The sequence below is a fragment of the Miniopterus schreibersii genome (assembly GCF_964146895.1).
Source record: "Miniopterus schreibersii genome assembly, chromosome: 6".
NCBI lineage: Eukaryota > Metazoa > Chordata > Mammalia > Chiroptera > Miniopteridae > Miniopterus > Miniopterus schreibersii.
The window spans coordinates 23283274-23298019 of NC_138107.1; the positions used below are offsets into that span (position 1 = coordinate 23283274).

The 14746-nt window shown below is 35.8% G+C and overlaps 1 protein-coding gene across 1 annotated transcript in view; it reads right to left on the reverse strand.

Annotated features, from left to right (window-relative positions):
* Positions 1-805: 805 nt before the first annotated feature.
* Positions 806-14746, reverse strand: part of COL21A1 (collagen type XXI alpha 1 chain) — a 164471-nt gene continuing 150530 nt past the window's right edge. Inside the window, exons 21-29 of the mRNA XM_081141626.1 lie at positions 13668-13739; positions 11985-12020; positions 8598-8642; positions 5618-5650; positions 4907-5053; positions 4770-4824; positions 4062-4262; positions 3177-3254; positions 806-2027 (exon numbers count right to left, since the gene is read on the reverse strand). Of these exons, the coding sequence (XP_080997752.1) occupies positions 1840-2027; positions 3177-3254; positions 4062-4262; positions 4770-4824; positions 4907-5053; positions 5618-5650; positions 8598-8642; positions 11985-12020; positions 13668-13739 (855 nt within the window). The 3' untranslated portion in view covers positions 806-1839. The remainder of the gene's footprint in view (positions 2028-3176; positions 3255-4061; positions 4263-4769; positions 4825-4906; positions 5054-5617; positions 5651-8597; positions 8643-11984; positions 12021-13667; positions 13740-14746) is intronic.

Genomic DNA, 14746 nt, shown 5'->3' on the forward strand with positions numbered 1-14746 from the left:
ACCAGTTATTTAAGGATAGGGTACATAATTTAATAAAATTATATCCAATGAATAGATAACCAGGTGATATGAATAATACACTCAACAATCAGTTAAAATTATGTATAAAAAAGGACACTAAAACTCCTCAGATCCCTTGCCTCCAGAGAACTTAAGAAACACTATAGACAGAAAAAGGGGGTGTCCCTCCCTCCCTGAGCACAAAATCAGCAGGGTCTGCTAGAAATGGCCTATAGGTCCTAGAGGGATGACAATCAGGCTGTTTATCACTAATGGGACTTGGATTCAAGTCTCATTCCTACTGACTGGTCTCCTGAAACCCTGTGTTCATTTTTCTAGGAAGACCTTAGGAGATTCCAAAGGGGCCCATAACTCAGGAAGGGTTAAGAGTCACTGCCCATAGGGCCAGAGGACCTACGTCTGGGAGCCATACCTGCACCTGGTTGTTGATAGAAACCGGGGTATGGGGGGAGGGAGGGTTGTGTGGGTGTGTAAGTGGTGGGGGTTGAATATATTGAGCAAAAGAGAAAAAAATTCATGGACATGGACAACAGTGTGGTGATTGCTGGAGCAGCGAGGGGGAGGTGAAGGGGGGTACAGGGGGGATAAATGGTGATAGAGGGAGACTTAGAGTTGTAAACACACAATACAGTGTACAGATGATGTACTGTAGAATTATGCACCTGAAACCTGTATAATTGTGTTAACCAGTGTCGCCCCAATAAATTCAACACTTAAAAGGAAAAAAGAAAAATAAGTTATAGTACAGTAAAAAAAAAAAAAAAAAAAAAAAAGACACTGCAATCAGGTATGTAAAAACTTTATTGTACTTTGAATAACAAGCATATAACAAAATTAAGAGCATAATAAAGATAAAGTATCTCAAATTATGTTCCTTACAAAAGCATTAAGTACAGTACCCAAAGACTATTCATAATATTATAGTCTACTTAAAACATCAAGACATACTAGGAACTGTGGAGTTTCCTTCAACCACAGCATTTATTGCCATTAGCTTTGCTACAATGAAAGTTAACATATATGAACATACACATATAATAAGTGAAATGGAACATGAAGGCATGCAACAAACATTCCAATTACCAAGCAAGTCTGAAGAAGAAAGTCTTTAGTATTTCTAAGCTTCTGTTTGCTTTGAATATATTGACCAGGTACAATGGCACTTTTTAAAAATATTTTTTCCTGTAAGCTGATACTTTCTTAGCTTTGTCATTAATCAAATTTGATAATTTGCAAATGAAATAAGAAACACATTAATCTTATTCACATGTAAAATTCAAGACGTTGAGCAACCCGCAGTCCATTGCCCCATCCAGTAAGCACAGACACTGGAGTCAACGCCTGGTGTGGCGATATGGTCTGTCCCAGCTGAATATCAGCCCTGATCTCATTTCCAATGAATGACCAGAAACACGTTCTGTCTAATGAAGAAGCGTGAGTTACGAAGCATGAAATTCACACGGACATGAAACTGAACTCAAATACTCTGCTGCATGTGAAATAGTTCACAGTGACCGCCAGGGACTGGCTAACAGGCAATGGAGGTTTTCATATTCAGCTTTGATGAAAACAAATGGACTTACAAGAAACCCTTGAGACTTAGTTAATGCTACTAATCTAAAGGCTCCAAATTACGAAGGATACTGTAAGATCAGTATATGTGACTTTTTCTCTATTTTTCCTTAAGGAAAAATAATAATTAAAAACGCCGAGGTACTTCAGTTCCTTTTCAAGGGATGACTGTTGTTATCTTCCTGAGATTCAAAAGGCCACAGAAGAAAAGCCCCCTGCCTAGGATGCTGAACGAGGCATCAGACACTAATAGTTTGGTCCTTTCCTAAATGGATCTCTCCCGACAATTACGCTAAAACACAGCGATGGATCGCAGATGCCTGGGGGACCTGGCTGCCCTTGGATGCCAGGTTTTCCATGATCTCCATCTTTCCCAGGAAGACCTGGGTCTCCCGGAGGACCTTCTTTGCTTATTCCAGGAGGGCCCTCTGGACCTACGATGGGACATTAGCAGTGTGTGAACAGGGGAGTTTGGTTTTGGATGGTGTTACAGCTGATTCTGTAAGATATTTAAGCTGGAAAAAGAAAATTCTTGAAAATTGTACATATTTGCACTAATGTGAAAAAAACAGCTATTCTTTTGCTAATTCTACATACCTGCCACTTTGAAAAGGACCATACAAAAGTAATCAGTAATTTTTGTAAAACTAAGCTAAGCTATATTAATATAGCAAGCATGCTACCAATTAAGACATTGAGCTAACATTCTAATATTTCAGTTTGTGGGTTGTCCAAACTTATTTCTTCCTTTCAGCATATTTTCTGCCAGTATTATTATAAATTATATTATTATATATATATCCTCCTAATTTAGCATATATATATATATATATATATATATATATATATGCTAAAACTCTAATGTCACTCTTGTGCCATATTTGCAATAAAAATTACTATTTCCAATATACATATTCTTTTAGTCGGAACATCTAAATATATTGTCATTATCACACATAGTAAAATAGTGATCAATACTCATAAGTGCTATAGTACTAATGTGTGAACCACAGCCCAATTAGTTCAATTAGCACACTCAAAGAAAGAAGAGTTAATTTAGGATACTGACCTTTTAAAGTTGATGCTTCAAAATAACAAAAGCAAAATATTCAGGTTTGGGGATAAAGCAGAGTGGTTGTGGGGCATTTCCTGCCACTACTACTTCCTGCTACTAGGACTACTAATAAACATTGATTTAACACTTAACTACAATTGTAGATATTGCTCTAAGTGTTTTATATAAACAGTATTAAATTATTTGATCCACCCAAAGCCTCATGAGGTAATAATATCATCTAAAATAATAGTAGCACACATTTATTGAAAACATAGCTATGATTGTCATGTACTGTTCTGCAAGCACTACATGCATCAACCCACTTATTCTTTGAATAATGTCATGAGGTAGATGATATGTCATCACCATGTTACAAATGTGGAAACTGAGGCATGGCAAAGTTAAATAACACAGCTAGAAGAGGGTAACTTAAGAGTCTTGGTTTCAAATTATTTGACATAGATTTATGATGCTTTTCTTAAAGCAAAATATGCAGCAACACTGATAAACATACAGCAATTCTTACCTGGTGGACCAGGAGGACCTTGCTCTCCAGGGTACCCAAACCCTTGGCTCCCCTTTGCCCCATTTCTTCCTGGTAGGCCTGTAGTGTTAAAGATGGGAGTAAGCTAATTTTTCCTATAAGATCACAGCCTCCTAGGTTGTTTATTTAAAAGCTGTTAATACACACATTGAAAGAAAAATACATCTCTTTAAAATAGCTTGCCACCTATTTATTATTACTAACAGGAAACAATTTTTGAAGCAACAATTTCTAAAAGTATCAGTGGCCAGAAATATTTAGTAGGGATTAAATATTAAGAAAGGAAAATGGTTTGGAATTATTAGCCCTTTCTGTTAATTATCCTTGTTCTTTTATTACTTTAATGAAACATCTATATTGTCATAAAATATTAAATTAAAAGAGAAGAATTAGCAAATAACATTTCACATAAACATTCAAAGGCAAAGAGAAGTAAGTTGTGGGTTATTGGAAAGTTTGGCTGCAAAACATAATTTTTCCTGTAATAGAAAAATTAATTGAGTAATTTTGGTAACAGAAATTACCAAAGTCAAAAAAAAAGGAAATAGCATCTCTGGTTTTCTATTTAAAGACCTTATTAGACTCAAGTAAAATTTCTAAGTGCACTGTCAACATTTTCTAATTTGTAACTTTACATCTTCATAACTCTGACCTATCTCCCTCTACTTGAAAATGTTGCTTCAAGAAATAGAATAAGTGTTCTTTAATTCAGTTGACAAACTACTTAGAGGCTAAAGGATTTACAAAAAATATTTTGTCATCATGAAAACAATGATGAATTCTTTCCTCCTGAACAAATTTAGGGTGTAGATACAAAAAAAAAAAATACCTTTCTTGTTCATTTGCTTAAGCACACAAATTAAATACCTTTGAATCCTCTGGCACCTGGGCGTCCAGGAGCACCCATTAGTCCAGGAACACCCTCTCTTCCTGGCAAACCAGGAAATCCTCGGGGACCTTCTGGGCCTATAGGACCAGGTGGCCCAGGAACACCAGGGGAACCATGTTGGGACTGGCAACGATCACAAGTTTGAATCCTTCCACTCTGAAGTAAGACTGGTAGCTGGGCTTAAAAACAAAGAACCCCACCTCCTTATGCTTCAGTGTGAGCAGCAATTAACAATATCTCTAATAATTTTTAAAAACTTTACAGATGTGTATCACTTGGGCAATAATTTCACTTCTAGGAATTTAACTATGTAAATATTCATTGCTCTGTGTAATTTTATTTTATCATTTGCTTAACTTTGGGGAAAAAGTGAAAGTGCCCTGAAGAAAAATTTGATAAATTAAAGGCATTCATATTTATGCATTAAATTATCATAATTATGTCAGAAAATTTATTAATGATGAAAAAATAATAAATTGCTTTATTAAAAATATTACAAAAGGGTACATACAATCTTTCATCTTCATTATAAAAATACTCATCTAGAAAAATACAGACAAAGGTTTATAAATGTTGTTCTTTATTTTCTTTTTTATCTTACTTGTATCTTTTATAATTTCTACTGAAAAATTGGTTTTCTTTTTGTAATTTGAAAAAAGTTATAAAAAATTTTGTTTGATACTTACCTCTTAACACATCAGTGCAAACTTGTCGAATAAACTGTTCTGAAAATTCTCTTCCCTGCATCAAATTATTAGGGGTTATAAGATGTATATACCAAGTAAAAAGCAATGAAAACTATGAGAGAAAGTAGAATACATACAGGCTTCCCATCCAATCCTGGAGGCCCCTGAGGGCCTGTTTCCCCAGGTTGTCCCTGGGGACCCACAGGCCCCATCAGGCCATCCATCCCAGATTCTCCTTTGGGTCCAGTGGCACCTCTGAAACCAGGTTCTCCCTTTTCACCTTTCTAGAAGCAAAAGAAATCCTCAGGCATTCTATTTAAATATTTCAGGAGGTATAATTGCATCTGAAAAATCCTCAAGGATATGGATATAAATATATGTTATACAGAAAACTGCTGGAAAATACTGTTATTGATCAAGAGGGAAATTTTATATCACCTTAACTGATATTTATGCATCCATCCACCCATCCATGCAACCCTACAAATATCCACTATTTCTTCAGTATATTATGTAGGCAATATGTACAGTGGCAGAGATACAACAATGAACAAGATACAGTCTTGTTTCCAAGGAGTTTAAATTCTAGTTAGACAAATATAAAAACACAATATTACTAATTGAAAAATTGCCCCTAATCTAGAAGAACCACCCATAATACTGTCAAGTACATAACATTTCATACCTACTTGAATGAATCTGTGTATTCTGAAAGTCACTATCCAGGAAATACTAAAGAGCATAAAAGGCATTTTCTGTTTGCAATATCAATTGCTAGATTTATATGGTAGTGAGAATTCAAGCAATAAGAACAGAACAGAGGGAGCATAACAGATGAAGAAACATACCTCTCCTCTTGTACCATGATGACCTTGAATTCCCTTTGAAAATAATAATAGGAAAAAAACTATAATAAACGTGCAAGCTACAGTACCAGTAATGTGGCATGCACCATTTACCACACAGCTGATCAACTTTAATTTTTATATTGGAAAATATTGACAAAAATTGGTGACAGAATTACATACATAAGAGATATTTTTTGCCTTTTTGAAGGAGACCAATGACTAGGCAATATATTAACTGGATATATAAAAATGTTAATTTATGTAACTGTTTCATTCTTAGATATGAATATTTTTATATGCTGCAGGCCAAATATGTAGGTTAGAATGAGAGTCTGAATTCTATTTAAATTTTTTAAAAATAATAAATTTCATGATGAACTTAACATATATTACTATTTTAATGAAAATTCAAATTCAAATAAGGTAATAGAAGGTATATTTATTCTTTTATTTTGTGATTAAAAGAAGCATTGTCTTTTTCTGCTTATGCTCTTAAAGTTAAATTTAATTGCATACTACTGATAAAAAGATGAGTTAAAGCAAAGATACCAGCAAAAGTGATTAATAGGGAGGAAAATGTCTATTTGTCTTCTGCCTAAACCACTCACTGCTATTGAATTTGGAAATTAGAGAAGCAGTGTGATGTTCAATATGGTATATTTTGTTTCAGTGATAGAAACAATGGGAGCCCAAACATGAAACTCCCTCATTACAATTCCTGGATGTGGATACATGCGTTGGCTGTATTAAATTAGTTTTCACTCATCTTCTTGACATGTTCATTTCAATGACGTGATATAAGAACTTTCGGGAAAGGCATTAAAATTTTCCTATTTTGAAATTCATCATACACGCAGGCTCTAAAACCACACAATATCAGTTCAAAAAAAGGGTATAGTTTTCCTGGACGCAGGTAGGATTTCATTATTTAACTTTAAAATTAAAACTTGGTGTCCTTCAATTCCATATAAAACTTAGTGTGTAACATTCCACAGTATTTGAGTATTTATTTTGATTCATTTCTCAGTTCCTTAAACATGGATATTCAATTTAGACAAAAGGAAAGAAAAATTAGGTAAAATCAGTGTATGGCACAGAGAAAGGTAGACTCTCAAATTAAATGTGAGCATAAAAACACTTCGTTTTCATATAAAAATCTTAGTTAATAAAACTCTCTGTATAAGGCCATTCTTTAAATATTGAGGATTCTGAAAATATGCAGCAGTATTTTCTACCAGATGTCATCCTACGGCTGGAGCCAGTGTAAGAGGAAAGATAAAATAGTAAGTTCTCAGGCCTAGAGCTGAATAAGAGCTGAAACTGAAAACAGCTGTCACTGAGAATCCACTAAAATGATTTCATGAGAGAAACATTCTCATGAACTCCATTCACAAGAGGAAGGCCAAGAAATTACACATGTGCAGCACTTAGTAGGATGGCAGGTAACTAAGACTTTGTTGACTTAAAGAGTTTGGGTAGACTGTCCAGCTTCTGAAAAGCAACAAGTGTTCTGGCTCCAGGGTCCTCCACTTCAGCTCAGTTCCTGGTGGTGGGAAATGCAGCTTTCCATAAAGGACAGAAGCTTTCTAGGGAATTCAAGTCCTACCTTAGGGAGCAGACTTGCTATTTTCCTTGAGAAGTGAGAAACAAACAAGGGAAACTTGGAGACACTGTCATCTGTAAGTCAGTGAGCTAGCTAAGTGTGAGCTCAAATTCCACAGGAAATATCCTTCTTTCCAGAGAGTTATTGTGAGTAACAGTTTCTGGTGAAAGCCCTGGGTTAGGAAGGTTGAATAGATGAAGGCGTGAAGGTCTTCCTCGGGGAAGAGCTACTTATAGAGACTGTGTGATTAACTCAGGGAAATTGAGAGGGTTGGTCTGGGTTGCCAGGGAGGCAAACAGGGACAGAGCTGGTGGTGTCATCTATGGATCTGAGTCAAGTGGAGGAACACTAAAATTAAGAGACATTTTCCATTGACGTAATGGTCTACAGGGAAACCCAATCTATTTCTCCTCTTAGATACCTTGGTGCTTATTGTTAGCTTCAAATTCTCAACTCTTTTAGGTATCTTGCACTCACCTTCCATCCCATATTACAGACAACCTTGGGGCCATTTTAAACACTCTCTCCGTGGACTTTCAGATTTCTCCAAGTGAGGGATACAGAGAGCCCTGTCTTTGGAGACATCACTATACAGTTTTATCCATGTGTCTCTAAAACTAATTACTGAATCTTTCTCCTACCCACATGCAAAAGAGTCCCACCCTGTGGGAGGGCTCATATGTATAGCTTGCTCTTTAGATGCGGACCAAGTTGGAACTGAGCTTAACTGCAGGCGGTGCAGCAGGAAACATGCTCTATAAGTATTAATCACATTTATGTTCTTCTTGGTCCACTTTGGCTCTGACTGAACTTATGTGCCAAATGGTGATCTTGCTGGGACACTAACTAATGAGGAGAGTTTAGTCAGGGGAAAAGCAAAACAATTTTATTATGTATCTGTTTCGTAACACAGCCCCTCAAGACAGGATTTTAGTAAGTCTCTGGTGTAGTAATTTATATCTCTGAACAAACTGGAGGAAAACAAGTGCATCCCTCCACCACATATGGACCCCGCTGTTCATAGTGTGAGAAGAAAATCAAGACTCAACAGTGGATATGGAGATACCGTCACTGTATGGCTGACTCTGGCCAATAAATGCTCCTAAAATGGGTGGCATTGTCCACCTTCTGTCATGCACATGGCCAGAAAAAAGCATTGAAAAGCAAGTTTCATAGCCAAAAGAAATGGGATAAGAAAATAAACATAAAACGAACAATTAAAGCAAACATTGTACCACCACCTAGTATTTTCAACCTTGTTTGATTAGAACGGTGTATCTTTGTTTCTCCCCTATTTTTATTTGAAAGTAACCCTCACTCAGCATTGTCCAGTTATGTTATTCCCTATTTAATTTTCCATCAAAGAAAAAAAAATACCTGTTGTCCTGGAATCCCTGGTCTTCCATTTTCTCCCTTTTGACCCTTTAAAATTTAACAAAATGTTATTAATTAGTTTGCACACATATGATGCAATCACATATAAACACAAACCATGTACTATCATATAGTCTAGAAGAAATATCATGAAAGCAGTAATGCAAATATGTAAAATGATGTTAGATATGGGGTAGCCTCTCAAAGAAAATAAAAGTGAGAGGGAAATCAACCTAATCTTATAGTTAAAATAGAGACAAGAAACAAACTTTGGGAGAACATGTAAATAATTTTAGATAGCTGAGAATGTTCCGCTGAGTCCACATTAACAGTATGAAAGTAATTTAAAAATCCAACGGCTGTGGACATTTTATTAATTTCAATGATGTAATTATATTCAGTGTTGATAATACACATTTGAGGACAAGAAGACCTCTTTAAAGGAATTTTTAAAAATTAAAAATATACCGCAAAAATATGTTGAATGAATATATTTAAATCAGGACAAACAAGAAGAGACAAAAATTAATAAAGATATAAACACATTTGCCTACTCAACAAATATTCTTGGATATCTACCATATATAAGACATTGTACTAGACCCTGAAGCACTGCTTCATTCCTACCTGGAACAAGAACATGATCAATTTCTAGGAAAACAGATGCCTTGATAATATAATTAGTTAAAGACCTAGTGACTACAATTTTAAATCACTCTTGCATAGTGATTTGTTCATTTTCTTACAAAAATGAATTCTCAATATTTATTGAGAAGCACCTGTTTGCTGGGCCTCAGGGACACTAAAACAAAGATATCGTTGTTGCCTTCCAACTGTGTACTGAGTGGGGGGAAAGACAAGCAATTCAATCAAGGTTGAAAAAATTTTAGCCCGGCTGGCGTGGCTCAGCGGTTGAGCGTCGACCTAGGATCCAGGTGATCGGGGTTCGATTCCGGTCAGGGCACATGCCCGGGCTGTGGGCTCGATCAGTGACTCTCTCAGCATTGATGTTTCTGTCTCTCTCTCTCCCCCTCCTTTCCTCTCTCTGAAATCAATAAAGATATATTTAAAAAAAAAAAAAAAGAAAGAAAAAATTTTAAAGCAGGATACTGAAAATACTGTCTGATAAGTGTACAATGTATAATTAAACATCTGGGCTGGACACCACTGAACCATAGGAAGGGACATCTGCCAGGGAGCGCAGGGAAAATGCCTCAGCCTTGAGTGCAGCCTCTGAGATGAGTAAGAGCAGCAACAGGAGGAGGGGGAGATGGCCACCGGGAAGACAAATACAGGACAAGGGCAATAGTGCATCTAAAGCAGCGGGCAAGAGTGGGCAAGAGTGGGCAGCGTGGCCAGAGAGAAGGCCGAAGTAGAAGAGTCAGTCAAACCAAGAGGGACTGTGGGACAGACTTTATGTTGAACTGTGTGGGGCACCACTGACGGACTCCTAAGCAGACAGGTGATTTCGTGGCTGGATGCTGGTGACAGTGTGGGGTGGGGGGAGGGAGTAGACTGGACTTAAGCAGAGCAGTTAGGAAAATATTACAGCACAGTAATCCAGAGCCACTGGTAAGAAATGATTAGGATAGTGGGGCAGGGAAAAGAGAAGAGCCAAGAACAAGGGACATTTAGATGTACAACTGCGTGTGGAGAAATCTGAAGATCCTGCCTTTAAGGTGACTTCGAAGACGTTTTTCCCTCCGGTGACTGTGTGGTGGTGCCAGTTACTATGGCAAAGAATCTATGGATAGGAGATGGTTTATGGGGAAGGATACCAAGTTCTGATTTGAATATGTTGAGGTGCACGTGAGAAATCCAAAAACAATACCAAGAAGGAAATTGGAATATATGTGTCTAGAACTCATAGGCATTTACTTAAAATTTAGCTCACTCCTAATTTTAAAATTAATTTAGAGGAATCATAATACTTGAATATGTTCTATAAAAAACAACTGGTTTTGCTTTTTTAAAAAAAAAACACAATTGTTGGACTGTTACCTTAGCAGATTTTGATTCTATTATTACATCAGTTTGAAATTTCCTTTTATGCCTCAAAAATTCTAGAGCTCTCAAAATTCTACCTGAAATTTTGCAAAGTAGTTTTCTTTTTACATTAAGCTTATGCTCCATAAAACTCAGCCATGGTAATGGAGTTTTATAATCTTAAAAACATTATGAAAGTGCTGTCTGGACATTAAATTTGTAATTCATGGTTGGAAAAGTCTTCCATTTCTGAAACTTAACAGATTGAAAGACCAACAGATATAATTTATTCCAGAGAAGCATACCACTGATTCTGCTAGCGGTGTACTATTCATGGGTCAGTGTTCAGTTAGGGATAAGGCCCTTTGAACAGCTACTTGAATGGAGGTGAAACCATCCTGTCTTCCATAGTAGTCGCATGGTTCTCCTCTTTGCCTGTGTTGCTAAAACACCCAAAACGAAATGTCCTTCTAAATCACCCTAGATTTCCTCAGCCTGATATATAACTTTCTGTTTAATTCTCCTTCTATTTATTAGTTTGAATATATTTTATATTTGATGTTAATAATTTATCAAATTTATTTGTGCCATAAGCCATTTAAAATCTTTGTCAAATATATACACTATAAATATATAAATATATATTAGATATAATAAAATCTTCATATTTATTTTGTCCAATCACTTGGTTTCTAAGTTTTCTACAACAGTGAAGTGGTGAAGAATCTTTTATTTTATTGTTGACACCATTACAGATGTCCCCTGTTTCCTCCCCTTTGCCCCCCTCCACTCAATTTCCCCAAATCCTTTACCTCATTTTTGTCGGTGTCCATGGGCTATGCATACATGTTCTTTGGTTAATTTCTTCCAGTGCCCCCCAGCCCCCTCCTGTCTTGGATCTGTCAGTCTGTTCCATGTATCCATGCCTCTGGTCCTATGTTGTTCCTCAGTTTATTTTGTTCATTAGTGAGATTGTGTGATATTTGTCTCTGCCTGGCTTATTTCATTTAGCATAATACTCTCCAGGTGCATCCATGCTGTCCCAAAGGGTAAGACTTCCTTCTTTTTCACACCCAGCTAGTATTCCATGGTGTAAATGTACTCATAGCTTTTTTATCCACCCATTAACTGACGGGCATTTGGGCTGTTTCCGGATGTTGGCTATTATAAATAATGCTGCTATGAACATAGGGGTGGCATATATTCTTTCTGATTGGTGTTTCAGGATCTTAACATTAGAGTTGATGTGGTCTGAAAAGTTTAGTAGCAAAAGGACAAAGCTGGGATTTAACAATTAGATATTGACGGTAAAATATGAAGGAACTGGGAAAGCAATATATGAATTAAAAAGAACAAAGCCCCGATTCTACAGTCAAGCAGGGAAAAAAAAAGCCAACAGCATACCTGAATGCCTTTTTCACCTTGATCTCCTTTGTCCCCCTGCAAAAAGGCAGTTTTATATGTATCAGAATGTAATATATTCTGTATTCTTTCAAATAATTTTTTTTTTTTCAGCAAAGAAAAATACATGATGTCATGCAAATTCCACAAGTGCTTTATATACAGAGCTGACTCCAACACAACATTTGGGAACAAAATAAAACCACATTCTGTCAAAATGATGTTCTGAGTGAACATTTTCTTGTGCTTTTACATTCAAAAGGAAATTCACTGCTATTTCTGTTTTACCAGAAGAAGAAAAACGTTTCTATATTGATCATAATCTGAGGTTAATCAAACAAGCAAGAGAGGGCTTATTTTGGCAAATGTTTTAAGAAATCAAACTGAAAACCTTCCATTAAGTTCATAGTAGCCACAATTTTAGAGGAAACAATGAAATAAAACAATGTTGAAATGATGTTTTAGAAAACATAAGCTTCAAAAATGAAGCTTTGGGAGAAAATTATATTCCATAATAATAAGTTTCCTAGAATTTCTCAACTAGAAGAAACATTAGAGACCAACTAGTTCAAGGTCCTTGTTTGTATAGATAATGAACTACAGACCAGGAAAGGTAAGCATTAGCTCAAAGTTCAACTTGGACACTGTTTCCAAATTCCTTTTTTTACCTCCTATGTTATCTAAACATAGAGAATAGAGTTTTGTGTTTACAGCAAACAAAATACAGATTTTCTTTTATATGACACATTTCTGAACAAGGAAATCCTCTAAATCTAAATATATATTCACAATAGATTTACTTATCACTCAGGGTCTAACACTTGCTGCTATGAAGATCACTCCTGTGTCAGCAAGTCCTGTCTACTGCTCATCAGAACCAAAAGATCAAGGATCAGACTGGACATAATAATTTAGGAGCCAAGTAGACAATACTTGAGGGACAGAAAAATGAAATGGTAGAAAAACTGCAGCAGCAAAGGATATGAAGATGAAGACCTAAGAGTGTGTATCCTTTCCAGAATAGAAGCCGCTATATTTACTTTTAACCTGAAATGTATAGTCCATTTATAGTGGCATGGACTTTTTTGACAAATGGGCACTCAGTTGTTGCTTAAAAGCTTCAAACAAATGATACAGCTCAGAGTTCCTTTAGAGAAAGAGAGAGAGAGGGAGAGAATTTTATATGAGCATATATGACTTTTAAACTCCTTAAATTAATTTTAAAAGATTTCTTTGTAATACAGTTGTTTCATAGATAGGAACTTCATGGTCAAACATCCTGGTGGTAATTTTTATCCTTTCAGACTTTTGCGCTAGTGTTGGTAAGAGCGATTCATATTTCGGTATAACATTGAATATTTTTCCTTAAAAATTCTTGACTCACCTGAATTGACTGTAAAACAATATAAATTTACAGAATATTACCTAATTGTACATTTATACTTTCTTATCTGCATGCTTCTTCCAAAGTCTTCATCTAGAAGATAATACCCACATAGGGACATGAAAGACGCCACAGCTATTAACATGAGGTTAAACACATTATATACATAGTGCACCAAATATATAGGTCAGCTTTGTCATTAAACGTATAATCAGTTTTACCAGCCTATTTTCACCAAAGGAAAACTTACATGTTATTAGTAGCTGATTAAAAGTGAATTATATCTCCTAAATGACACATACCTTTTTCCCTTGAATTCCAGGTAAACCCAGGTATCCTGGTTCTCCCGGGGGACCCACTGCTCCTTGCTCTCCCTAAGTGACAGAAATTACAGAAAGCTCACAGACCTATGGCTGATGAGAAATACCACTGTTTTTATTTCTACATGCATCTCTAATTTTAAATTGCTGGTTAAAAAAAGGGGTGACATTTTAGAGTCATTATTACAGGAATAATGAAGAATAAAAAGTTTACTGGAGTCTCAATTAAATCTCTTATATTTTTTCCTATAGTTAAGAAGTCCTGATAGCATACCATATTTTAAAATTTACTTCTATTGCTTTATAACTTTAATAAAGTAAGTAATCGAGTAGTGAAAATGATAAACGCAGGTATCTTTTTTCATATATTACTTTTTCTTCCTCCTTGAAACTGCTTCCCCTCATAATGCTACTTGGAAAAATTTACTTTATTGCTACAAAACTGCTAAGTAAATAGAATAAAAATTGTTGAAAAATCTCATCCCCCACTATTTTTATTTTGTTATTTATTTTCTCTCTACCTTTCAGACACACAACTTAGTTACTAACATGTGCTACATATGCGCAATTTTTCTTCTTTTACTTCAACATGTGTTAATATTGTGAAGTTCTTTATATGCCATTAATGTTTTTTAAAACATGATTCTTAATCACAGCATAGTATTCAACTGTATTGATTTACTATATTTTACTGAATAACATTCCTATAGTACTAAACATTGGTTTTCAAATTTTATTTTTATAAACAATATCGGGGTGAATACCTTTGTTAAGTTGTGTCCTCATTTATATTTTTTATTTACATATATGAAATATTATTTTCGTAGAAGTCAATTGTTCAGCTGTTTCAGCACAAAGAATATCCTTGAGGTATCTTAACTCACATTGTCCACTCTCCATCATCTCCTAGGGGTTTTCTTTTTCTTTCCTTTTTTTAGTGCTGAGGATCGCCTTATTGCCTGCGTTTGGGGGTTCGGGGCGGCGGGGCTGGGGGCTGGGAGAGGAGCCACACAGCAGGCTCCGTCCCGGTGGGAGGCTCACGATGCCCGGGCCCGGGGGAG